The 26,537-nt window shown below is 56.5% G+C and overlaps 1 protein-coding gene across 2 annotated transcripts in view; it reads left to right on the forward strand.

Moving 5' to 3' along the window:
- Positions 1-22,081, forward strand: part of CHST8 (carbohydrate sulfotransferase 8) — a gene marked incomplete at both ends in the record, with an annotated part of 67,637 nt that extends 45,556 nt beyond the window's left edge. Inside the window, 2 exons of one of the 2 annotated variants that reach the window (XM_081216586.1) lie at positions 20,379-20,416; positions 20,975-22,081. In XM_081216586.1, the coding sequence (XP_081072712.1) occupies positions 20,379-20,416; positions 20,975-22,081 (1,145 nt within the window). The remainder of the gene's footprint in view (positions 1-20,378; positions 20,417-20,974) is intronic. The other variant, XM_081216587.1, reaches the window with a different exon arrangement.
- Positions 22,082-26,537: the final 4,456 nt, after the last annotated feature.

Raw genomic sequence — 26,537 nt, forward strand, 5'->3', positions numbered from 1 at the left:
GGCAATGTGGTCCTTAGTGAAGTTCAGTAAAGGGGTGTGACCTTACACAGCCGTGCCGCCTTGAGTAGCTAGGAGGGGGGCTCCATGAGCCAGGAGACCGGACATCACTTCACTCCAGCATCACTTAACCAAAGAGCCCTAGGAAACAATGCTCTGTCCAAATAACTGGTGCATTTTGTAATTTCTTCCAAGGCATGTATTTTTCTAGAAGATGCTCTAGGCATTTTCTTTGGATACTACTTGAGTTAGTGTCCTGCCAAGCAATATTAATTCTCCTTTTTAATTCAGGGTAATAGTAATTGAGGGGCAGACCTGCAGAGCAATGGGTTTGGGCACATGCATGTCAAACGGACTATATATCATGACATCAGACATTTCGAGAAAATTGCTTTTCCTCCCTGAATGCCAAGTCATAAATAATTTCAGGTTGGGAAGAGCTCTGGTAAGCATGTGCTTGACTCCAGGGAGTGGCCTGTAAATATTGTGAGCCGTAGAATAAAAAAATGAGGGGACAGATTTGTGGGGTCACTTCTAGTCTGGATCTTGCTCTAACTCTTTGCCCCGCCCAGATCTGCTTTCCCAGTGATGCACCCACCACCCGCCACCGTAAGCATGGGCTGCTGATGGCTCACAGCTGCACCCTTAATTCAGAGATTTGACTTGGGCTCACAGGAGCCTCATCTGGAAGGTGATGCCTTCCTCATGGAGGTGGCCTACGACCAGAGACACTCTGGTTAACGTGCTTTGGGTGCAGGGGACAAACCGAAAAAGCCCTGATTTGTAGCAGTTTCCAGTGTCTGTGGTGTAACTACTCCCACTGTGGCCAATTCCAGGCTACCTTGCAAAAATAAATAAGTTGCTTAGGAGTGTAAGCACATGCCAAAAAAAAAAAAAATGACATTTAAAATGCATGGCGGGCTTCCCTGGTGGCGCAGTGGTTGAGAATCCGCCTGCCAATGCAGGGGGACACGGGTTCGAGCCCTGGTCCGGGAAGATCCCACATGCTGCGGAGCAACTAAGCCCGTGCACCACAGCTACTGAGCCTGCGCGTCTGGAGCCTGTGCTTCGCAACAAGAGAGGCCGCCACAGTGAGAGGCCCGCGCACCGCAATGAAGAGTGGTCCCCGCTTGCCACAACTGGAGAAAGCCCTCGCACAGAAACGAAGCCCCAACACAGCCAAAAATAAATTAATTAATTAAAAAAAAAAAAGAAAAATCTAAAAAAATAAAATAAAATGCATGGGAGGGCTTCCATGGTGGCGCAGTGGTTGAGAGTCCGCCTGTCGATGCAGGGGACACGGGTTCGTGCCCCGGTCCGGGAAGACCACACATGCCGCGGAGCGGCTGGGCCCGTGAGCCATGGCTGCTGAGCCTGCGCGTCTGGAGCCTGTGCTCCACAACGGGAGAGGCCACAACAGTGAGAGGCCGCAAAAAAAAAAAAAAAAAGACATGGGAATGATAAACACAGAATTCAGTGTAGTGGTTATCCTGGCCGGGTGCGATAGGGACGTCTGAGAGGGGCTGAGGGAGTCTGGGTGATACTGATACTGTTGATAAAACTCTGTTTCTTAAGCTTGGTCGTAGATACCTGGATGTTCGTGCTCTTTTTCTTTGTACTGTGTACATTATATGTTATATATCTTCTTTTGCGTGAATGAAATGTTTCATGACAAAAGCAATTCTAAAGAAGCCTTTTAAGCTTTGAACTCGTCTTCACTTACACACATAAGGCGTGGCTTTTTGGTAGCGACTGTGGAGGCAGCTTGAAGGCTGGTCTTGACTCTCCCCGCATCTGCCTGCTGGGTGCAGCTACAAAGTTTACACCCCTGACAAGCCCTAAGCATGGTCCCGTGGAGGGAGATTCCCATTTCTCTCAGGAGGGGCAGCAGAAGGAGATGAGTGAGGGCCTGTGGACAAAACTGCCCTGTGCAGCACCTCCCCCCATCGAGGACCAAGCCATGCTTCCCTCAGGCCTGAGGCTAGATCTGCACCTGCACCCAACTCAGTTCTTCATTTGACCTGGAGGGGCTATTAGAGCCAGACCATCCCACTGTGTGATACTTAGCATTCGGATCTAAATTTGCCCCAGGCAGTTAGCAGCCCCGGGCACTCTGCTTTTCATCTCCTGTGGATGAGCCCCTGCCGCCCTCCCCAGAGTCCCCCTCATCATCCCATTTTCCACGTGAGGAGATGCAGGACCGGAGCGAGTCTGGAACCGGGCAAGGCAAGAAGTGGAAGCCACAGCTTCCGGCAGGAGGGCTTGCTTTTGCAGCCACATGGTGCCACCTGCATTCTGGTGCCAGTGCCACTGAGCGGCTGTGGCCCTGTCCCCTCCAGCAGCCCAGGTTCCCTTCACCAGAGCCTTCCTTCCCCGGGGTTCACTTCTGCTTGCAGCCTGGGTGGGGCTCCCAGCTGAGGAGGGGAAGATGGAGGGTCTGGTCCACACCTGGGCACCCGGGGGCTCCTGCCATCTGAACACAGTGGCTGCATCCTCCTTCACCAGGCTCTTCATGTCACCCTTTCCTCTGGGAGACACATTCATCTGTGGGTACAAAGCCCCTGATGTCCCATTAGAGAGTTGGTGAAACTGAGCCTGCAGGCCAGTGAACTGCTGTTGCTCATGGGCTCCGTGGGGACTCTCACAGCTCAGACCCTCAGGGCCAGGCCACCTTCGTTAATGCAGAAGCTGGTGTAGTAAGGTAGCAGGGACCACAGCCCGGGGGAGGCAGCCAGGACTGAAGGCAGACAGCCAGGGAGAGTCTAAAGAAGAAACTCAGGCTGGGAAGCTCATGTCCCACAATTGCACACAGATGCCTGAGGGTGCCAGAGAAGTTCCAGAAGCTGTTTCAGATACGGCCCAGGCTGAAGCTGGAGGGAGGCAGCAAGGAAAGTCCCCACGCTGTGTCAACCCCCTGAGAGACTGTGCGGACTGGGAGTGGAATGGGGGGGCTGGGTGCTGAGGAGAGGTAGCAAGGGCAGCCTGTGTCCCGTGCTCAGCAAGACCCTGAGAAAGCAGTAGGTGGGGAGGAGAGCAGACCCTGGGGCCAAGGACCACTGGGTTTAAATCCCAGCTCAGCCACTGACCAGCTAGCTGTGCGCCCTTGGGTGGCTTAACGTGTGCATCTCTTGTCTCTTCATGGGTCAAGTTGGGTCAACATAGCACCGACCTTGTGGGCTTCTGTAAGGGTCCAGAGCTTCTACAAAGGTACCTGGAATCAACAAATACCCTCACTGACAAGGACAGCAGGGTCGGTGTGGGAGTACAGTGGGCTCTTCCCTGGGTGGTCTCTGGGTGTGGGGGGTGGGCCGCTGAGGTGGGAGACCCAGCCTTCTAGGATCAGAGCTCCAGGGAAGGGAGGCAGGGGCCCCTTGCAGAGGGTGGGCACATGCAGTGGGCTCACACAGTGCTGGGGTCTTGAAAAGACTGGGGTCATTGCACACATCAGGCGAGGAGGGGCCATGCCAGGCACTCAGATGCAGCGCCTGAGTCCTGCAGGGCCCAAGGGCCTCTGTGAAGCCAGAGCTTGGATTAAGGGTGATCCCAGGCAGCTGACATGACTGAGGGGCCACAGCACCCAGACGCAGGCCTGAGGGGTCAGGCCTGGAAGGACCCAGACCCTGCACCAGGGTGGTCTATCAGGCCTGCCTGGGAAGTGGGGTCTCTCCCCAAGGAGGAAGGCCAGGGGTCTGGAAGCTGAGAGAGAGAGAGATGAGGCCTGAGAAGGGTATCCTGAGCAGGGTGGTGACAGCATGGGGGCACTAAGGAGACCCTGATGGGGTCAGGGAGTCTGTGACTAGGGGAGGTTACCGAGTGGGGTCAGTGGGGGTCGGAAGGATGCGTTCTTGGGCAGGGGCCTGTCACATGGCCACGGCTGGTCACAGCTGAACTCAGCTTTTCCAGCTGCACACAAAACTAGATGCCCTCACCGGGGGCTCTGGTCCCCAGCAAGGGCATGTACTGGGACAGACCCTTTCTCCTTAGTCTCTTGTTCATTCCTCTCCAGAGCTACCTGGGCCACCCCTCCCTCCACAACCCCCTCCCCCAGCCTTGGGCCAGGCCATCCAGTCTGCAGAGACTCTGCCAGAGGAGAGTGCCACAGCCCCACTCCGCCAGCAGCCAGGCTCCTGGGGCCCACCTTCTCAGCTCCCTGTCAGGGGCCCAGAACTATTGATTCTCTAAATTGCTTGCTCATAGAGGACCGAAGGAAAAAAAATAAGCAAAGCAAAATAAAACATTCCTTTTAGCTTTCCACACGTGTGGGCACCAAAACCTCATGGTTCTCCTATGAGACCCTGGACACCGGGTGCCCACCCCCAGAGGAGGGAGAGGCAGCCATGGGCACTGGCCCAAGCCCCTCGGACTGAGCTTCCCGTCCAGGACAGCCCTTATGTCCCTCAGCTGCAGGTAAGTGCACCCCCTGCCAGCCCCCGACCCTCCCAGCCATGCCAGGGAGGGCCTGAGGATTTCATTATGAGCTCAGATTATTATCAAGTTCCAGGGGGAGTGAAGGGGACATTATAAGCTCTCCTTTTAATAATGAATCCCATTTCCTCTTGCAGTTGGTTTTCTTGCAACAGATGCTGTTGCAGAAAATGGAACAAAATGGAAAAGGCGAGTAACTCGGCCCCAAAGCCTTCCCAGCAGATGTCAGGGACGGCAGGGCAGGGTGCCCGAGGCCCGCCCACCGCACCCTCGCCTGGCACAGAGGCACGTCTGCTGCCACGGCGACCCATATGTTTGGATGATTCTCAGCTTGGCTCGGTATTGGGGAAGCTCGATACTGGGGAAGCGTGAAGCCGCCCTCCCGCTGTTCAATAACTGATGACCATTTTTCTCCAATTAAACTGAAATTGAAGGATCCTCAGACTTAGACACCCAAGTAAAATAATTAGCGCTTAAAATGTTAATTGTGCTCAGATGTGCCTTTGCCTCTGGAAGCTGTCTGCAAGTGAGCATGCAGGAAGGCAGTCCTTGGTGGAGAGAGCCCCGCCCCCGTACACCCCCTGCCACTGCCCAGCAGGGTGGCCTCCCCAGGAACCCCAGAGTGGGCAGCACAAGTGCTCATTCTGTCCATGTGATGCCAGCGTGATGGCTCTGTGAGACCTGCTGTGACCCCCTGCCTGGCCAGCCCACTGTCCCCAGACACAGACAGGCAGTGTGGCATAATGGTTAGAACAAGGGCACCGAGTCAGACAGGTCTAGCCTGGACCCCGGCTCTGCCACCCACAGGGCCAGCCGTGTGGACGCAGGCAGCCTACGTGACCTCTCTGAGATTCATGCTCTCATTCATGCAAAACAGGAGCAAGACCTCCCCTGCTGAAGTGCATGAGACACCCTTGGGTCCTCAGCACCCACCAGGTCCCAGATGATTCATTCCAGAAGCAATGGACCCCTCTCACCAGGACCAGGAGGGTTGGGGGTCGAGGGCAGGGCCATTGTGTTCTCTCCTTGTGGGCTGTGCAGCCTGCTTCCCCCTGGAACGGCTATTCTTCTGAGAGGAAGGGGTGTGAGGGCCGCCCACACCCTCCACGGTCCCACCAACCTGCTCGCCAACTAGGGGAAACATCTCCCTGCCTCTGGAGAGGATTCACCCTGCCCCAGGCATTTCCTGCTCGTGACTCTGCCCGCTAGTGCGCCCTTGTTCTATTCTCTGCGGAGACGACACATGTAAGAGGCTTAGGCTCCTTCATGCTGTGCGTCCCAAAGAAATCCACTTAGGTATTCCGTGTTCCCTGATCCCCCACATAATAAGATTCCTTTATCTCTTGTTGTCATGGGAAGTATATATTAACTGATTAATATTAATGTGTTGGCCGATTAATATTAATACCGAACCGGTTCATACTTCACAAGGCAGGGATGTTGATGAGCACTGCAGAGCCCAGACAGCTGTTGGGTTTTGGCAGATCCCGGGGGAGATGCTGACCCTCTCCGCCGCGCCTCTGTGGACACCATGTCATTAGCGGTGTTTGTCAGAGCTGGCATAGAAGTGTGTTTGGACTCTGAGTGTGGCAATTAAAATCCTTGCCATCCAAGACAGCATATTTTATCATTTAAATAGCATTTTTACATTCTCCTAACATATTTTCCCAGTAACGTTGTTAAATTAGGTGATAAAAGGTTATTTCTTGCTTCTGAAGTTGAAATACGTTACCATTATTCCTTACCTGCCTGGAATTGGAAAAGTTTTGGTATTATATGTTCTGAAGCTTTCCTTATCAAAATCTGCCAGACTTTACAAAACAAACAACATTTTTTGGGGGGGAGGCCCTTGTTTTAATCAAAGATGGACAGAAGCTTTGTCTTCTGACATATTGGAGATCGCTCTCAGCATTTGGTGGAAAGGGAAGTGCCATCTTTTGAAACGGCCAGGATGTACACTCAGGGCTCAAGGGGGGTCAGAGGGGGTGCCGGCTTACCTTTGATTTGGAGCTGTTACCTAAGCCACCACCTGACCATCAAGGAAGCCAAAGATGGTCAGGGACTGAGCTTCCCGTCCATCTTGCCCACAGGGAAGCCACGACCAGAGGCTGCATCTTTGGCCAGTGGGGCTGGACTGGAGCCTGCCTGTGTCTGTGTAGCCTCCGCATCCCTCCGTCACCCCTCCAGCTACCCACCTGTCCAGTCCTCACCCAGCATCCATCTCAAATCCCTTCCCTGATTGACATATACATACTACTATACATAAAATAGATAACTAATAAGGACCTACTGTATAGCACAGGGAACTCTACTCAATACTCTGTAATGACCTATATGGAAAAGAATCTAAAAAAGAGTGAATATATGTATATGTGTAACTTTCACTTTGATATACAGCAGAAACTAACACAGTATGGTAAACCAGCTATACTCCAATTAAAAAAAAATTTTTTTTGAAATCCCTTCCCTGGACCTCAACCCATCCATCCACTATCCACTTTCCATCCACACCCCCATCCACCAACCATCTACCCACCATCCATCACCACCCACATGCCATCCTCCTCCCTTCCCACCCACTATCCTCTGTGCTGTCAGTGTGCCACTCATGTGCCCTCTCCCCAACCATCACCTGTGCTGCATCTCGTCTGATGTGGAAGACATCCCCTGTGCACCACATGAGCCTCCCCCCACCCTGATTTCCCCACCCACACCTCCCAGTTAAATGTGCCATGAGCAGTGGCTGGGGCCAATACCTGGTCATGCATCACTTTCCCCCAGCGCCCAGCATCCCTGAGTCACCCCGTCTCATGACCTCCAGTGGGCACACTGTCTTTGATGTGGCATTTAAGGCCATGGGGCTCCTCCGAGAACGCATCTCTTTGCCTAGGAAGAGAGTGCCAGAAGAGCTGCTGTGTTCCCGTGGGATCAGCAGACCTCCCCCCAGAACTTGACCCCAGTCCTGCCTCCTCCCATTGCCTTTCCCCCAGTTTGATGCCAGGGACAGGATTCATTTTACCAACAAAAAGGCTTGGGCTCTCATAGACTTCCAGCCAGAATGGAGCGTCAGCTGGTCTGGTGGGAACTGTCCAGGTGGCTCTGTGGCAGCCCCTCACATGTGCGCCCTCCTTGCATGCCAACTCCAGCCTCTGCCCTGCCTCACAGGGACAGCCACTCCCAGCCATTGGGGGCATGGGTGACAGCGTCTCTGACAGAAGACTTCAGCGAAGAACGGGAGCCGGGGAAGCAGGGCTGTGGGTTTCTTCCTGAGCCCAGGCTGGGGTCCTATCTAAATCCTTGGCCAACCTGGAGGTTGACTTCAGTTCCTCTGAGCTCTGCTCTGCAGGGTGATGTCTCGGGGGAAAGAGATCACTCTCTGTTGACCATCTGAGTGAGAGACGCCAGCCCAGGGGCACCTGTCTGCAGCCCGATTGGTCCTCATTCCTCCCAGAAGCTCAGCCCTGCAGAGCCATTCTAGCCTAGCCCATCCAGGTCCTCTCCCCACCCAAGACAAGGCTGCAGACTGGCAAATGGCCCCAGTGTGCTCCAGAAGCTGTCCAGTGCACAGAGGAACGGCATACATGGGTTCCTGGGCCCTGACATCAGCCGGCTTGTGCCCTCTGTCGGGGATGCAGCAGGGGAGACAGTGGTTGAAAGCTGGAAGTGATATTCTCAGGATGTCCACCACCCGTGAGCCTCCTCCAGCGCCCAGAATAGCGCCTTCCTGTGGATTTCCAGCTCTTCTGAAACCCCTGCCATCTCCAACCACAAATTCTCACAAAAGCCTCAGGCATTCAAGCCTCCCTCTGCCTGATGCCACGTGTGTCCTGGGCACTCCCTGCCCCACATGAGCTATTACACCGCAGCCCCTCATTCTGTAATCACCTCCCTAACAAACAGAAAACACTCTAGTCGCCGTTGTAAACATCCCTGGTGTGATTTATTGCCATCATCACAATATTTTGTTTGGAGCTGTAAACCTCCAGACATAAATTAAGTCATTAGAAGGAATGATGTTTAATCCCGCAGAAGAAGCCTCAGTGGGCTGAGCTGCTCTCACCCAGCCAGAGAACCATTCATTCTAGAGAGGATGGCCCCAAAGACACCAACATGGGCAGCCCCTCATCTCCACCGCACACAGGCATAGAAGGACAAGGCACGAGCCAGGTTGCTTTTGTTTCGTGGGATTGCACATTCTCAACTGCAAAGAGGTGCCCAAAACGCATGCCCAGTAATCCAGATAGGAGTCTTAATTCCGAAGGAAATGCACATAGCCAGGAGGGGCTGCGTCTGTGCCTGTGATCCGTGCTCATCGTCCTGAGAGCAGCTGCTGGTTGGACTTCAAAGGAAGCAGGAAGACAGCTCAGAATATCTTCTTCAGCTTTCTGTTCACAGTGGCCCTCGCCACCCTGTGAGCAGCTATTACACAGGGACCATGTTCTATTTGCAAAGCAGGCGTGTCTCACTTCCAGAGCTTTGCTGCCAATGTGCAGGCCAAGCCTAAGAGGAGAACTGAGCCTTGAAGGGAACATTCGGGTACCTCAGAGAGTGCCTGCCAGGAACCCAGCAGCCCCTGTGCCCCACCCAGGCATTTCCCTGTGAAGGGTGCCTCTCAGAGTTAAGGTGACACCCCCAAAATGCTGCTGGCCGGAGGGACACTGGGGTCTCTGCTGCTTCGGCAAATTCTAAATACACATGACAATTGTGAAAATGCTGGATGATATTTCCAGTGTGTAGTTCTACTTAATATTCTGTGCTCAGAGCTAAGAGGGTATTGTTTTGCAGTGTTATGTTGGCTCGTGTTTCAAGGATGTTGGAAGTTTGGGCTGGGTTGTGTCTAGACACTGTTTCCAGCTTCTATCTGCAGGCCTTACTCAAGTCTTGGGTCTCTGGTTCAAGATGAACAAACCCAGGGTGTTGTCTTCCCCCGCTGGCTCCTCCCTCCCCCTGGACCTCCCCCGGATAGCATTATACGGGGCACCCCAGACACTTCCCTCATCCTCAGCCCTCATACCCCTGACTCACCAAACCCGCCAGCCCTCCCACCTGGCGGTTCTCCAGAATCTACCCTCCCCTTTCATCTCCCTGCCCTGCCTGCGTTCAGGCCCAGCATTGCTCATCTACATTAGGGTTTAAGAATCCTGATCAGTTTTTCCTCTTCCTTTAGGCCTCCGGTTTCTGCAGGCCATTCCCCAGTCGCCTCCAGAAAGACCTTTGAACTTGCAGCCCGCAGGGCCCCTCTGCCCTCCTCTTTTTTCTCAGCCATGCAGTCAGTGCCCCAGGATTGGTTACCTTTCGTGAGCTGGGGGCCGGGGACACAGGGCCTGCGGGTCTTTGCATGATTGTGTGATGTGGCTGTAGAGCCCAGCTCCAGCACGCTGTGAGGGAGCAGTGGGAGGACAGGTTTTCTGTGCTCCCCAGGGTGGCTGGGGATGCCATGGTCAGCCCCCAGCCAGCCAGGTCCACTGCTGGCTGGACCCCAGGGTGATGAGCTGGGCAGAGCCAAGAGCTGGCCAGACAGAAGGGAGAGTGAGTGGGTCTTAGCCAGATGTCCAGGGAAGGTGACGTCTCCACAGCCAGCCACTGCCAAGGCCAGGATTAATGCCTTACCTCTTGGAGGACCCGGCCAAGTCCTCAGGCCGAAGACTTCCTGAGCTGCTGGTGGCCCGGTCCTTGGCTGGACCGACTCCACTTTCAAGGCCCTGCCTTGGGGTTAGGGTTAGCTGTGGACTGCAGCTCTCCAGACCCATGGCAGAGGACAGCTGGATTGACTCCCAGGGCCCCCTGCCCTGCCCTTGCCATCTGTGAGTCACCAGGCGCTCAGTTCTGCTCAGGGGCACACAGGATGATCCCTGAAATGCCACTGCCCCTCGGGGAGGCGGGGTGGGGGGTCCAGTGGTGCTGGAGGAGACACTGGAGAGGGGATGGGCCTGGGAGGTGCTGGAGTCGGGGCCAGGGGCCCCTCCGGGCACGATCATTGGACAGCGTGACTGCCGATGCACGGCCATCTGGGGCGGCCCTCTGAGGATCAGCGCATCCGTCCCTGAGCCCCTGGGCAGCCCTTTGCAGTCTCAATTGCAGGAGCCCGACTCCCCCCTGGGAACCTGGGATGCCTCCCTCACCGAGCGGCCCCTGCAGCACGTGGGGGGCCCTTCAAGGAACCATCAGCTAGGACGGATTTACTGTTGTGGCTCTTCAGGGTATCGCAGGCAGCAGCTGTGACGGATGACAGCCACAGGCCAGCTCAGTAACTGATGCTGCGGCCAGAACGCCACATCCTTAAGCCGGCTTGAGCCGGCCTGATCATTATCTTGTGGCCAGGCCATCGCAGTAATGAGGCTGCCCCGCCGGCAGCCTCTGATGGCCTGACTCGGCTCCAGAGAAGGAGAGTCAGTCACAGGCCTGGGCCAGTTGGTGTTGTTGGCATTTTCCCTGAAAACAGGCAGCCCCTCAGTGGGGCCATCTCAGCCTCAGGCTCCAGCATGACTCACTCGTTTTTATTTTCTGGCAACCCCCAGCAGGAACTCACCAATATTCAAGCCAAATTAGGCCCCTCCCTGCAGAGCGGGCTGCAGAGCAGTCACCAGGGGCCCCTGACAGCCAAACGGAAGGAACGTTACATCCATCCCATTTAACCTGCTCACAGTGACTCAGAGCCGGAGCCGTGGCTCCCCACGGGCTGTGGACAAAGGCAGGACTCAGGCCAGGCCCACGGCCTGTGCTTCAGGTAATTGGCTGCATCTGCCCTGCTTTCTGTCCTCTGGAAAGTGCTGGTCCCACACCATCACCGACCCCAGAGAACCACAGGCCATGGAATGTGCCCCAGCTCGTACACATGCCCCTATCGTCCCTACTTCAGCTGCCCTATGGACATCTGCACTTGGGAGACCCACAGGCGTCTCAGTCTCAGACTCAGTGAGGATCTGCCCCCCTTCGCAGGAAATGCCACCAGCACACCCCTACTGCTCAAGCGAGAAGCCAGGGTCCCAGTCAGCCCCCAGGTCCTGCTGATCCAGGGGCCCCACTGGTGCTAGTCCACGAGGGCCCAACTCCACAGTTACATCAGCAGCTTGGAATCAGCCACGGTAGGAGTATTTACACCACAGAAATCAGCAAACACTACAAGTGAGGCTCCTCCCCAACCCCACCGCCCACGGAGCCAGATGTTAAACATTTACCAGCACACCTCCTACTGCTGACTGTTCCTCCTGAAATATTCTTCGCACGTTTCCCCACTTTCTACCATCATCACCTGGGGCCAGGCCTCAGACATGTCCTGCCCGGACAATGGCAACATCCACGGACCAGCCTTTCTGCTCTGTCTGCAGCTCTTCATCTCAGAATCACTCGAATTCAAGATAACAGCTTTAAGCCCTTCTAGGCTCCCCTTGGGGCCTCAGGAGAGAAGTTAAGGATCTGCTACCTTTGTCGGGACCAGACGGCCCCTTTCTTGCTGGTCCTCCCTGCAGCCACCATGGTCCTGCCATTCCTGGACACCCTTCAGTCTCTGCATCTCTGCATTCCATGAGCCCTGCGGTCATGGTCAAGGCCATCGACCTCTGCCAGGAATGCCCTCATTACCTTCAGGTGTCAATTAATTGTCACTACCTAAGGGAGACCTCACCTGACGCCCTGGACTTGCTGGTGTCCCCACCACTTGCTGCCTGCCACGTCCTCCATGACTGCCATCACACATGGACCCACTGTTCAGCGCCTCACCTCCTGTAAACTCCATGAGGGCAGGGCCACGACTGTCCCCTTCACGGCCAAGACGCCGTCACTGGTGCCTAAGACGCTGCCTGGCACATACAGTGCTCAGTCAGTGTGGAGTGAATGGACAGACCGTGGTGGCCTGCGTGACCGTGTTCTGCCACCAGCCCCCACGCTGCAGGTGCCACCGGGGGCACCGTGACTTTGCCGGCGAGTGTCACGAGCTTGCTTCTTTCTCATCTGCAGCAGCATTCACTAGCTCCTGCTTATCCTGGAAAGGCCTATGTGTGTTGAAGGAATACATAAAGGGAAGGAAAGGCATGGCTTGCTCTAAAGCATGTGCCACGTGCTCTCAAAAACCATACATGGACATGAACATAGCCTCCCCGCCCAGCACAGGCCACAGCACACAGCAGGAAGCACGCGTGTGTGCGGCACAGAGATGTGGTGTGATGCATCCCCTTGGCACACACGGTGTAGCAGCACAGCGTACCAGGTCCTGTTCCGTGCAACGTGCACATGTGAGGGCGCAGAGCAGTGCGTGGCACGTGTGCTGGGGCCACACACACCCCCTGAACATGGTGGAGTCACCCCCAGGCTCTGACACAGGAGAGCCTCGAAGTGGGAGCTGAGGACCCCTCCCCTGTGGACAGGCGGGCACACGGAGGACGCTCAGGGACACCCCCCACCCAACCAAGTGATGGGCAGATGGGTAGGGGTGGAACGGCAGGACAGCTGTTGGCTTTGCAGACCCTCTAACTGGCTGGTTGACTGACAGGCGGCTCCAGTGCTCCACTCTGACAGCTCCAAGGGGATTCACAGCCAAGGCTGAGCAGACAAGGAACGACCCAGTTGAAATGTGGATCCTAATCTCAGAGGCGAGGGAATGGAATCGCTAAACAAGACAAGTCGCGGTCTGAGCTGTCAGGTGCCTATCAGCCCAAGACGGGAAGATTCCCGCTTCCCTCCCCCGCAGACACGTCCCAGAGGTCCTGCGATCGGGCGGCAGCTGTGCTCAGGGAAACTCAGCTGGGGCGAAGGTATCCATTTGATGGGAATAGCAGGGGCCGGTGGCTTCTATCCTGTGTACTCTCTCTATGCCCACCACTGTGCATCGTTTCATTTACACGTTTGTGGAACTGGGAGATGGGTATTTTTATCCCATCTTCCTGGTGAGGAGACTAAAGTTTAGTGAGGTCAAGGTCACACAGCAGTGTTCTCGTTTTCTTTTTTTCCTTCTTTTTAAATATGCTGACCCCTTGTTAAAAGCTATGACTCAGAGTGGAGTCTCTAGGTGAAGGGAGAGGAAGCCCTTGCTCTGGTCTGGGGCCAAAGGTGACCCCACTGTGAGTTTGGTTGTCTCAGAACAACTTGAAGAACCTCTCCCCACTCCGCAGAGGCTGAGGCAAAAAGACAGAGCCCTGCAGGGCCACCTGCTGTCCCGCCCAGGAGCATGTGTGGCCTGACCCCCACCTTTCCCCAAGGTCCACACTGACTACAGAGCCACCTTTTGGTTCCAGGAGCAGCCGGCACCTTCGTCTGGGGCCCCCAGCTGCCTGGAGCCCCATTTGCCTGCCCTGGGCCCTGGGGGCAGCAGAGGTGGCATGGCTGTGAGCTGAGTCCCTAGCGGAGAATTTAATGAGTTGAATTTTCCAGTGAACACAAGTGAGAATTTAAGGCCCTTTGGTGAGGCTTCTTCCATCTGAATTCTGTGCCTTGAGTCCAGGCTGCCCTCTAATTGCTGAGTTTTGCATCAAATCTGCATAAATTAACAATCCGCCCAGAGGAAGGGAGCAGCTCACAATGAGGCAGACAGAGGCCGAGGGGGCTGTCAGGAGGGCTTGGCCCTCAAAAGGGCAGAGCCTGAGCTGGTGGGAGAAGAGCCAGAGGGGATACAGCCACTGTGAGGACCCAGGAGCAGGCCCTGGCCAGGTGCCCCCCAGGTGGCAATGGGAGGGCGCCAGCTGGGTGTGTCCTAGTTCCGACCACACAGACCCCACACAGCCGGGGTCGGGTGGACAAACCCTCAGCCAGCGCAGCTCCTGTCTGCATCCGGCTACTCGGCTGGCACCTGCCGCCCAGACACACAGATGCTTCTCAGGCTTCCAGGCCGAGCCGGAGAAGCGCAGCCGGGGGTTGGTGGACTCCAGCCGGAACCCTGGGCTGCAGAGAGAAGCCCAACACCCGCCCCCACTCCAGGGCCAGCTCTCAGTCCAGGCAGCCTCGGCTTGTTCACAAGCATCTACTGAGCTCCTGCTGTGTGCCAGACCTTGTGCCAGACTCTGTCTGACACAGTTTCTGCCCCAAGAACACGGAGAACTAACACAATCCTTCATTACTGATTGGACCACCCAACCCAGCAAGGGAAGTGTTTTCTCACCTCCTCCAGGTTATCCCTGCCCAGTGCTCTGAAAGCCGTCTGAAGTCACTTCCCCCCTGTTATGAATTGAATTATGCGCCCCCCCCAAATAGGTGGAAGTCTCAGCCTCTAGTACCTGTGAATGTGACCATATTATAGGCCCTTTGCAGATGTCATCAAGATGAGGTCATTAGGGTGGGCCCGAATTCAAAACGACCAGACGAGAAGGGACAGGTACATAAGACAGAGCCATGTGAAGACAGAGGCAGAGGTTGGATCTGAATTGCCACAGCCAAGGAACATCTGAGGCAGCCAGAAGCTAAACGAGGCAAGGAAGGATCCTCCCCTTGAGGCTCCAGAGGGAGCAGGGCCCTGCTGACGCCTTCATTTCAGACATCTGGCCTCCAGAACTGTGAGAGAATAAATTTTTGTTATTTTGACATCAGCCTGTATTGTGGTACTCTGTTACAGCAGCCCTAGGAAACTACTACACCCTCTGTGAGGGTTAAGTGTATATGTCAGCTTGACTAGGCTGTGGTGCCCAGATGTTTGGTCAAACACCAGTCTAGATGTTACTGTGAAGGTATTTTTTAGATGTGATTACCTTTATTTTTTTATTTTTTGATGTGGACCCTTTTTAAAAGGCTTTATTGATTTTTTGTTACAATATTGCTTCTGTTTTATGTTTTTGGTTTCTTGGCCCCGAGGCATGTGGGATCTTAGCTCTCCGACCAGGGATCGAACCCACACCACCCCCTGCATCGGAAGGTGAAGTCTTTAACCACTGGACCACCAGGGAAGTCCCTAGATATGATTACCTTTGCATCAATAGACTTTGAGTAAAGAGATTACCCTCCATACTGTGGGTGGGCCTCATCCAATCAGGTGAAGGCCTTAGGAGAAAAGAAGGAAAGAATTCTGCCTCCAGGCGGCCCTCAGACCCGAGCTGCACCATCAGTTCTTCCCTGGGTCTCTAGGCCGTGGCCTGCCCTGCAGATTTCACCCATCCTCCACAACTGCAAGAGCCAATTGCTTCAACTAAACCCTCCTCCACTTATACATATCCTATTGGTGGTTTCTCTGGGGGACCCTCATTCAGAAACCTTTCAGACTCCCTGCAGAGTGGGGCCTCACAACTCCCTCAGAGTCTCTCCCCTGACCCGAGCAGCCAGCACATGCACCCTGGCTGCCATTTCTCCTGCCAGCATCCCAGTCTCACACCTTGTAGCTCATCACCGCTCGCATGAGGTCCTGCACACTGGCCAGCCAGGCAGGGCTGCCCCAGGGCATGAAGGCCTTTCTCCCAGTGCACATGGTAGGTACAGGATCAACTTATTTCTAATTGGGATATGGAAACAGCAGAGCAGGGCAACGGTGTTCATCCCACCAGATGCAACTGCCAGGGAATCTGGGGTGGGACTGATGCTTGGACGCAGGATCTTGCACTTGGGGCAACCAGAGTGCAGTGGGGGACTTGCCTTTGGTGTCTCTCCTGGCTCCGCCCAGCCTGGAACCCCTGGAGTTTCCTGGCCTGACGGACAGCACAGTTGGGTGTGGGGACGTCCATCATGCAGACTCAGCCGCCAGAAGAGCCAGGCTGTGGAAAAGGAGCCAAGGAAACCCAGCTCAATGCAGGAAACTCTGGGGACTCCAAGGACCACGAGTCTGAAACTTCGGACAGGGCAGGGACCTTGCACTTGCACTCATAGCCTGTGGCCCCTCCTGGCCCCTCCAGTTCTCTCCCATCTCTGTCCCTCTTTGTGGGTCTGACTCCTTCAGGACAGCCATGCCTTCCCCAAGGCTGCAGTGTTTAGAGTGGCAGGACCCTCTCCCCACTGCCCACCAGGGCCTAGGGCTGGAATTTGAGCAGCCAGAACAGCAGTCACTCTCCTCAAATGACCAACCTGGGGCTAAGAGGTCAAGGGCTCATGAGGCAGCCCTTTCTAGGCACTTGAGTCCTATTTTGACCCACGTCAGTGTCACCTGTCTACACAGCCAGACCAAAAGGCTGGTCCCTAGTCCCCACCCCCAGTGGGTCCTGGGCATCCAGGATTGGGACTTCTGAACTGAACACAGCAGGTCTCCCTCCTGTGATTCAGAGAGGAGTGGTGGGCTAGGGACCGTCCTCCCCAACAGCCCACATGCCAGTGACCCCCCCTCCCCAGCTCTGCTGCAGACCCAGGCTGCATGGCCTAATTATAGGGCTGGCCTCTCACCCTCATCAGTCTCTGCATCCCCTTGGCAGGCAGCCAGGAAGCTTCTTCAGCCAAACGCTCAGAAGAAAACCTTCAGCCAATGAAGGGCTCACAGTGTGGAGGGCGCTTGGCAGCCCCAACAGCTCACACCTTGTTTCCTCTCCCCGACGCTCACTGTTATCATACTGCATGTGTTTCAACCACTCTGCGAATCTCCTCTGTCCAGAGAGAGAAAGTGGTCGTTTATTTCTTTCCGTGCAGGGGGATAGGGCTCCCTTACAGGTTATTAATTTTATGCTGAAGGGAGAGGACAGGTGACTCAGACTCTGAAAGCAGAGGCTGTGCATGACTGGCACTGGGGGTTCCTGTCCCAGGGTAGGCGTGAGGGAGACAGGCGAGGTGGGACGCAGCATGGTGATACTGGATGGAAGAGAAGGCTGGGGGCATGGCTTTTATCTACCTCTTAGACTTATTTGGGGGCTGGGCAGGTGGTGTTGTGTTGAGGCCAAGTCCCCCGCAGCATGGGTTCCAGGGGCTCCTGGGGACAATACCTTCCTGATGGTGCAACAGAGGGAGGGCCCTTCCCCGGCTGCTCCCTGGAGCTGTCCAGGGTCCTGAAGTGCAGTTCTCTAGGGAATGCGCAGGCCCCAGGCTCAAGATGCCCAAGGCTCCTCCGGGCTGTCACATGCTCAGAGCTGGGAGTGGTCCTTGCTTCAGCCTTTATCTGAACAGTGTGTGAAAGAGCAGCTTCCTCCAAGAAAAAAGTAGGGCCACCGGGACCCTGGCCAGCAGGGCCATTTCCGGCCATTTCTGTTACATTTCCTTCCTTAAGTGTCTTTATTCCAAAGTGGCCCTGTGGGATAGGCTCACAGTCTGCAAACAAGCTGCCATAAGTTTAAGGGTCACGAACATGCAACTTGTGGCCAACTCAGGCTCCACATAAGATCTTTTGTTGGGTTTTCCACAAGATAATTGTTTTTTTCAAAGGGGACAGTTGCAACCAGGTTGGCTTTGTTGGGCAAAAGTGGCCAAGAGCTCAGGAGACTCACCCAGCCCTGGGCTCTGTCCAGCAAGGACTTTCTCTCCAGGCTGTGCTCAGAGCTCTGGCCTGGCCTGCCTTGGAAACCCTTCAGGCTCAGAGCCCTCCTGTCCAGTCTGCACAGATGAAAATGGGTCAGACCTCACAGCCCACCACCCTCCAGGCTGTGGGGATAGAGCTGATGGGGGGTCGCAGCCGTAGGGGCTGTGACTTTGTAAGCACATCCTCATCTGACTTCACCTGTTGGCAAGATGCCTTTTTTTTTTTGCGGTACGCGGGCCTCTCACTATTGTGGCCTCTCCCGTTGCGGAGCACAGGCTCCGGACGCGCAGGCTCAGCGGCCATGGCTCACGGGCCCAGCCGCTCCGCGGCATGTGGGATCTTCCCAGACCGGGGCACGAACCCATGTCCCCTGCACCGGCAGGCGGACGCTCAACCACTGCGCCACCAGGGAAGCCCGGCAAGATGCCTTTTGTAAGTGGCTCCTCCACCCCGTTCTTGGCCAAATCTGACACAACTCATTTGCTCCAGAAAAGGAATATAAATAGGCACCATCGCACCTTGACAAGTTGACAGGATTGACAAGCAGAGTAAATTCCTGTGTCTGAGGCTCTGAGGAGGAAAGGTGATTTAGCAGAGCCAGCTGCCATCAGAAAATAATTAAGGAAACCCGGCAGCATGAAGGAAAAGTGCGTGTGCAGAGGGTCCCTTCTGGTGAAGGGATCTGTGATCATTGGCTGCAAGAGAGAACTTGCACGTATCAGAGGGAAATGAGCTCAGGAAGCTCATGCTGGGGACTGCCACCTGGAGAGATGTGGAAGGGCGCGGGGAGGGGGGGCGGCAGAGGGAAGGAGGCTCTGGGCTGAGAGGGGGACCCTTTGAGGGGCTTAATTCTAAGAGGTTCCTGCCTCAAGGTCAGGCACCCGCTGCTGACACCCCACCCCCTGAGGGGTGCAGCCAGTTCTACATGGAGCTTCCCCCTCTCCATGGAAGAGTCTGGAAGGCCTGTTTCAGGGCTCAGCCACATGCACACACACATAATGCACAGAAGCTGGGGGATGCCCAGGAAGGTGTGGACACTCTGCCCTTTGCCCAGGGAAGGGTCATCCTCTGGGCAAAGAGGTCAAAGAATAGTATTGCAGAGAAGAAAGATGCAACATAAGTTGTGCCTTCACCTCCACCTCTTCTGGGACTCAGAAAAGCTCCAGGCAGGCTCAGGGAATTTAGGTTTTCCAGCCCAGGGGTGACCTCACGTTCCCCCACTCTCACTTGCAGAAGAATGAAGGAGAATTGTGGGCACATCCTCAGACTGACCAGTACAAGGCCAGGGTCATAGCAGTGGCTGAACCTGTAAAAATGGACCTCACAAGGAATCAGCGGAGTCCCTGGGTCAGGGACAGAAGACCTGGATGTCCCCTCGCCAGCTGGGCTCCAGCCACTGGACCTCTGCCGTGTACACAGAGACAGCAGGGGAAGTGCCTTCAGAACAATCCCCACCCCCAGCAGCAGCCAGAACTCAGTCAGGTGTGGTCAGCACGGCGCCCCATTGTGCCAGCTGGAAGTTGGAGCTTTCCGTTTGTTTAAAGGATGGCCAGTTCTGACTGTGACTGTGGCTTTTGGCAAAGCCTCAGAGCAGAAATGTCCACTCACCTGGCACAGGGGCAGGAAGAACCCCGATGCCTCAGAGGCCAGGCTGGGATGGGGAAGGAAGCCAAGACTCCTAAATAGGCTCCCCCAGAGGAAATCCTCTTGTTCTCCTAGGACTTCCCCTGAAAAGGACCAAACTGGGACCAAACGGACCAAAGCAAAGCCCTCTCCTCGGGTCAAAGATTCGACTCCCCAGAGCTTATCCTGAGTGATAAGCGCAGGCAAATAAGCGCAGGCAAAGCACCTCCTTGGTGGACAGAGCGAACAGTCTGGAGTGTGGCCAGTGATGCACTGATCTCTCTTCATTCTCCCCCTAGTCGCCAATAAAGGCTCACCAGGCAATCAGTCACTGTGCGGGCCTCTCTTCAGCCCTTTGGAGGAAACCAGGGTGAGCAGGATGAAGCCAGCTCAGCCCGGACCCCCAAGACCAGCTGAGATGGCCAAAATCGCAAAGCAGATGCCGAGGTGAAGGAACTTTCTGGAGCCAGTGGGGAGGCCCAAGTCGGAGGGGAAAGAGTGTGTTCCACTCCCAGGCCTGTGTGCCAAGGTATGGGTACAAGTGTGTCCTCTTCAGGCACAGAAAGGCTAGAGCTAGGACAGGGTATAAAGAGAAGACGGACAGATCTTCCCGAAGGGCCCTTCCCCATGACTTAATGAAAGTGTGAGGTGGGGGCAGGCTGTGAGGTTCCTGGCTGCTCCACTGGGCAGGTATGTGGGCACCCTTGGGCAGGGTGCCTTCTGGACCCTCGTGATGGTCACATCAGGAGGTGGGACACCCAGCAGCGAGCATCAGCTGGGAGCCAGTGGGACCAAGTCTCTGCTGCACTCCCACTCTCTGCATGGGTAGGAGAGTGGAGGGGCACTTGCACCATGCCATGCCTCTCCTCCCACCCCCCCGAACTGCCTTTTCCAGCCCAGGCACCCACAGTCAAGAGCCTGTAAGCAGGTCCCTGTGGACCACATGATACTTCCACCGCTAACACTATCCTCTCTGTTTGCTTTTCAGGAATAAAGTTCAACATCAGGCCACAGGAGCCCCACAGCGTGAGTTCTGAGAGTCTGATGAATCTCAGCATGGGCAACCTGGGGAAAGTTGGGGAGGGCAGGGAAGAAAATCCAGAGATCACAGTAAATCCATTCTTGGAAAGAAAAATGTGTCCTGTCTTTCCCAGGAGCCTTGGGAACAAAGCCTGGGACCTTGGCCCCATGAATTTCCCTTTCCCGTTGGATGGCGGCTTTGGCCTGTGCTGATAGAAAGAAGCATTACCTCTGAACCTGGCTCCCCCAGGCCACCAGCTCCCCCTGCCCCTCGTCACCAGGAGGCTATTCCTGGGAGACCTGCGCCATCTTGTGGCCTAAATGACACTTGCACCTCACACCACGGCCTCTTGAGGGGAGAGGGGATTGTGGGGGCTGTTATGGGGGCTCAGACCAAAGGGATCGCGTCCTGCAGGGCCAGCCTGTCCCCCTCTCCATCACCTTGGAACAAACGCAGTCTACAGAGGGGTCAGGGACCCCGGCCGTGGCGAGGGCCTGACCTGTGTGACCCTCAGTGCCCAGCTGACCTGCCCACCCTGCTAACCAGTTCTCTTCTTGCCCCAGGACCTCCCATCAGGCAGTTCCCAGGATGGTGACTTTAAGGCACCCACAGAGAGGATCACCCGAGACTTGTCCAGCGGGGCCCCGAGGGGCCTGAACCTACAGGTGTCCCAGCAGCCTCAAGCCCACCTAAACGTGGGGGCCCGTCTGCAACCCCGGCAGCGCCGCCGGCGACTGCTTATCAAGAAAATGCCAGCTGCGGCGGCCATCCCGGCCAACAGCTCGGCTGGTACGTTCGTCCGGCCTGCACCCCGGGCCCTGGACGGCCGTTGGGTCAGCCTTCACCAGAGCCAGCAGGAGCGCAAGCGGGTGATGCGGGAGGCGTGCGCCAAGTACCGGGCGAGCAGCAGCCGCAGGGCGGTCACGCCCCGCCACGTGTCCCGCATCTTCGTGGAGGACCGCCACCGCGTGCTGTACTGCGAGGTGCCCAAGGCAGGCTGCTCCAACTGGAAGCGGGTGCTCATGGTGCTGGCCGGGCTGGCCTCGTCCACCACCGACATCCAGCACAACACCGTCCACTACGGCAGCGCCCTCAAGCGGCTGGACACCTTCGACCGCCAGGGCATCCTTCACCGTCTCAGCACCTACACCAAGATGCTCTTCGTCCGCGAGCCCTTCGAGAGGCTGGTCTCTGCCTTCCGCGACAAGTTTGAGCACCCCAATAGCTACTATCACCCCGTCTTCGGCAAGGCCATCCTGGCCCGATACCGAGCCAACGCCTCTCGGGAAGCCCTGAGGACGGGCTCCGGCGTGCGGTTCCCCGAGTTCATCCAGTACCTGCTGGACGTGCACCGGCCCGTGGGTATGGACATCCACTGGGACCACGTCAGCCGGCTGTGCAGCCCCTGCCTCATCGACTATGACTTTGTGGGCAAGTTTGAGAGCATGGAGGATGACGCCGACTTCTTCCTGAGCCTCATCCGCGCGCCGCGGAACCTGACCTTCCCGCGGTTCAAGGACCGGCACTCGCAAGAGGCGCGGACCACCGCACAGATCGCCCACCAGTACTTCGCCCAGCTCTCGACCCCGCAGCGGCAGCGCACCTACGACTTCTACTATATGGACTACCTGATGTTCAACTACTCCAAGCCCTTCGCAGACCTATACTGAGGGGCGGGGCCCACCTGCGGTGGGCGGCCCTGCCCCACCCACTCACCTGTCCCGCAGGGGCATCCCACGCTCCGTGGGTTCTCACCTGGGAGCTGAGATGTATCCAGAGCAACAAGGCTCTGAGAAGCCCTGCCTGCTGGGTGGTGCAGGCCCTTCAGGGGGGCACAGAGGCCCAGGCATTGGATGGGGACCCTGGCCACTGTCCCATACCCACTTCCATACTCCTCAAATAAGGAAGATGCTGGGGGCGGTGAGCTGGACACCCCAGCAGTCCCAGCTGCCCATACCCAGCTCTGCCAAGAGTCAGGATGACCAGGGAAGTCTGAGGCCCAGAGGACAAAGGCCCCGGCTGTAAGGGATTTCCCGCATCCCTTAGCCATTGCCTTGTACCAAACCACAGGGTTTGCAGCTTTTCTATGACCCAGGGGGGAGGTTCCCTTGGAATGAGGTTCCAAATAAAGCACATGGTTTCCAGAGCAGCCGTGTCCATACTCTGTGCGTTGGTGTGGAAACACAGGGGCCCTTCCCCGTGCTTTCTGGGGCTCCTTCTCTCTCCTGAGGACAGCCTGAGCCCCGCGCCTGCAGACCCTGCCCAGGCAAGCACAGGGCACGAGCAGAAGGAGCAGCACACCCAGCAGCTCACTTGCAGGAGGCCAGCAGCGTCTCGCCTCAGGCTCCCAGGGCCAGGTCTCCATCAGTAGGGTCCTCCCGTCTTGGTACCGGCACGTTCATCCCCAAAGAAGAAAGACCTAGGGCTTCCCTGGTGGCACAGTGGTTGAGAGTCTGCCTGCCGATGCAGGGGACACAGGTTCGTGCCCCGGTCCGGGAGGATCCCACATACCGCGGAGCAGCTGGGCCCGTGAGCCATGGCCGCTGAGCCTATGCATCCGGAGCCTGTGTTCCGCAACGGGAGAGGCCACAACAGTGAGAGGCCCGCGTACCGCAAAAAAAAAAAAAGAAGATAGACCTGTCCCCGTGGAGGACCATCAAGGTCCCTTTTTGTCAGTGCACTTTGTGGGGGGCCCTCTGGGGACTGCCAGAGCAGTGACAAGCTCTCTGGGCAAGCTGCTATTTGGGGGCTGCCCCTGGGGTCAATGGGACACTGCACATGGGTGTCAGGGGGTGTGGCATTTCCAGGCAGGGAGTGATGCCATCCTTGGCTTTCTGAACCCTGGGATAAGCAGGGCTTTGGCCAGAAGATGTCATCTGCAGACCCCCTGAACTAGCCTTGATCCCTGACTGCATTCCCTGACAGAACCACTTCAAAGCTACCAGGATTGCCTGCCCACTTGTGAACCAGCTGGGGCGGTGGGGGAGCTGTAGAGCAAACTTCTCCCCCAAAAACCATACATTTTCACACGCAGAAATGGTCTGAAATTGTCAAAAGGCAGGGTGATTCTTTTTTTTTTTTTTTTTTTGCGGTACACAGGCCTCTCACTGTTGTAGCCTCTCCCGTTGCGGAGCACGGGCTCCGGACGCGCAGGCTCAGCGGCCATGGCTCACGGGCCCAGCCACTCCGCGGCATGTGGGATCTTCCCGGACCGGGGCACGAACCTGTGTCCCCTGCTTCGGCAGGCGGACTCTCAACCACTGCGCCACCAGGGAAGCCCCAGGGTGATTCTTGAAAAGACTCAGAGAAAGTGTTTGTTGGAGCTTTGAGTTTGGGTATGACTGTGGCTGTTTGGGGGTCTTGTTTGTAATGGGAAGTGCTGCCTGGCTGTTTCTAGGGGCTTGTCTGTCTGCCGCCGTTGGGTCTCATCTCTCTGTCGGCCTGTCTGCCCGCAGTTTGCTGCATGCCCCCTGAATCTTTCTGTGGCCTTTCTCGCCCCAGAGCTTGCTCTCAGTCTGCTCCCATTTGCTAAGGGAGATGCTGCCAGACCCTGAAGGGGCGCTACTGCTCCCCGAGGTGGGACATCCCAGCCAGGTTCACACTAGTATGATTGGCTCCATCTTTCTTTCTGGGCTCTGGAAAGGTATAACAGCAGAACAAGGGGGTTGAGGCTGCCAACTACCTGCTCAGGGCCACATGTGTCCTAGAACCCTGAGCAGGGTGAGGCCTCCGCTCGGGTTCCAGCTGAAAGTGGCCTGGGCCATCGGACAGAAGGAATCCAGAGGGGCAGGGAGGAGGCTGGGGTCAGGGCCTGAGGGATTCACAGGTGTGGAAGGCAGGAAGGCAGATGGTGAGAGGCTCAGAGATGCCTCAACACCTCAGCCAGGGCCAGGTCAATGTGAGAGGAGGCAGGGAGGGGCCTGGCTGACCATGACCCAGAAACAGCTGCCCCTAGGCTGCGGTGCTCACAAAGTGAGGTGGAATTCCTAATGCAGAAACAGTGCCTCTGCTCTAGGATGCATTTGGCGAAGACTGTGGCAGTGTCACTGGTCTTCTACTCAGCAAGAAGACACCCAGAAGCCCAGCTGGGGCAGCCTGCAGGGCACCTTCACCCACTGCTGCTGCTTGGAGGCGATCAGGATTGCCCAGGGACCATCCTTCCATGGTTTGAATGACTGTGTGTGTGTGTGTGTGTGTGTGTGTGTGTACTTGAGGGTAGGAAAAGACATCTTGTGTCATCTCTCAGAGACAACCAGGCCTGGGTTGGGCAGATGTACACACAAACACACCCGTCAAAGAGGGGCTTTCCTTCCGGGTGGCCATGCCAGAAGCACAGTCCAGGCAATGACCATGATCACCGCTTGATGGTCCCCAGTATGAGCTCCAGAAGCCCAGCCCTGAGACTTCACCCTGAATCCACTGAGATGGTGCTGGACCCAGCTCCAGCCCCCAGGCCCAGCCTCATACAGCCCTAAGGACAGTGGACTTAACTGCCAACAAAGGAAAGTGTGTGTGTGTGTGTGTGTGTGTGTGTTTCTGGGGGGGCGCATGGTGAGCATGTGAGTCTATGTGTACGTGTATAAGTGTGTGTGAGTGGTGTGGTAGGTGTCTTATGGGCATCTGTGTCTGGGGTGAGGGGGTGTGTACACGTGTGTGAGCCCGTATATGTGTTGGGAGGATGGCGGGAATGTGGACCTTCCTCCCTCCTCTCTGGGACCATCGTGTGCTGCCCCTCCCCTGCCCCTCCCTGCCCCATTTAACCTGTTTACCACTTCGTGGTGAAGGAGGGGGCCCTCTGGGTCAGGGACCCAAGAAGGGGTCACAGCCTCCTCCCAGGGGCCAACCCGGCCCATCAAGTTGGGAAAATAACCACTGATCTCCCAGTGCCTTTTGCCAGCTTGGCCCTCCAAATAGGCCCTCTCTGGGGCAGCCCACAGTGAAGTCCCTGCAGCTGAGACCTCCCTAGACATGAGACCTGCTCTCTAAGTGGTGAAGAGAATAAACATCCCCAAAAGCCCCAGAGTCCCCTGGGGAGATGAGATGTGAGGTCCAGCCAGATGGTCGGACAGGAGTCTCAGTTACCTCTGGCCTCCCAGACATGACCAGACCCTCCTATCTGCTGTCACCGTGGGCCAGGCCACCCACAAAAGGGCTCAGGACAGGGGTGGGCAGGCAGTGGATGGAGGGACAGTCATCCAGAGCCCCTATCCCCTCCCAGGCAGGGCCTGTTTACCAATTTCATTCTCAGGGTTAAGACCCCTCGGTGGGGGAATGGGAGCCCCAGGAGAGCCCTGAGGGCAGAAGGTGGTCTCCCCTCACTCTCCCCATCCTCGTAGCCCTTTCCTCTCTGGGGAGCACCCATGGCTAACCATGGGAATTTTGTCCTGGTATCTCCCCCGATCTCACCCAGAGCTGGGCACAAGGGGATTACTGCTGACCTATGGACCCAGGAGTGGACCAGGGTGGTATCCAGGAACTGGGGGTGGGCAGTCTGGGGCTGAGCAGGGCTGAAATAATCCTACCCCCATCTCCGGGCCCCATGCTGGTGGGTACAATGACCCTGGATGAGGCTGGGGGAGCTGCCCCTGGCATGGGGAGTGTGCTAGCCCTGGCTAATCTTGCTGGGTGGAGGGGGCTCCGTGGTCCACGGGCCCAGGCTCAGGGGAGGGCACGTGACAGCCCTGAGCTTTGGTTCTTCCGGGCAGCCTGGCCTGGCGGTGAGGCCTGCGCTGCTCCCTGACTCCTCATGCTGCCCAGAAGGGCCCTTTGCACAGGAGGCTCGGCTGTAAGAAGACAGCAGAGGATGGCCAAGGGAGCCGCTGGGGTTGGGGCCACGTGGGAACAGAGGCTCCTGCCCCCTCCCCGTCTCTGGGCCGGCCTCCAGGAGGGGAGGTGGAGAGAGTGGGCTGGAGGTCTGCTCCCAAGCTCACTTGAAGCCTAGGGCAAGGGTCAGGTGTCAGAGGTCAGAAGTAATTCCAAACCATGGGGCCTAGGGTTTGCCACCGCGAATCAAGCGCTCCTGATGGGCCAGTGCCGTGATGCCCTCTCCCATGGGCTGCCTGATATACCCTCCCAGCAGCCCTGACCATGCCTTACCCTACTTTATAGGTGAGAAGACTGAGGCAC

The sequence above is a fragment of the Mesoplodon bidens genome, assembly GCF_964165515.1.
Source record: "Mesoplodon bidens genome assembly, chromosome: 18".
In the NCBI taxonomy this organism is placed as follows: Eukaryota; Metazoa; Chordata; class Mammalia; order Artiodactyla; family Ziphiidae; genus Mesoplodon; species Mesoplodon bidens.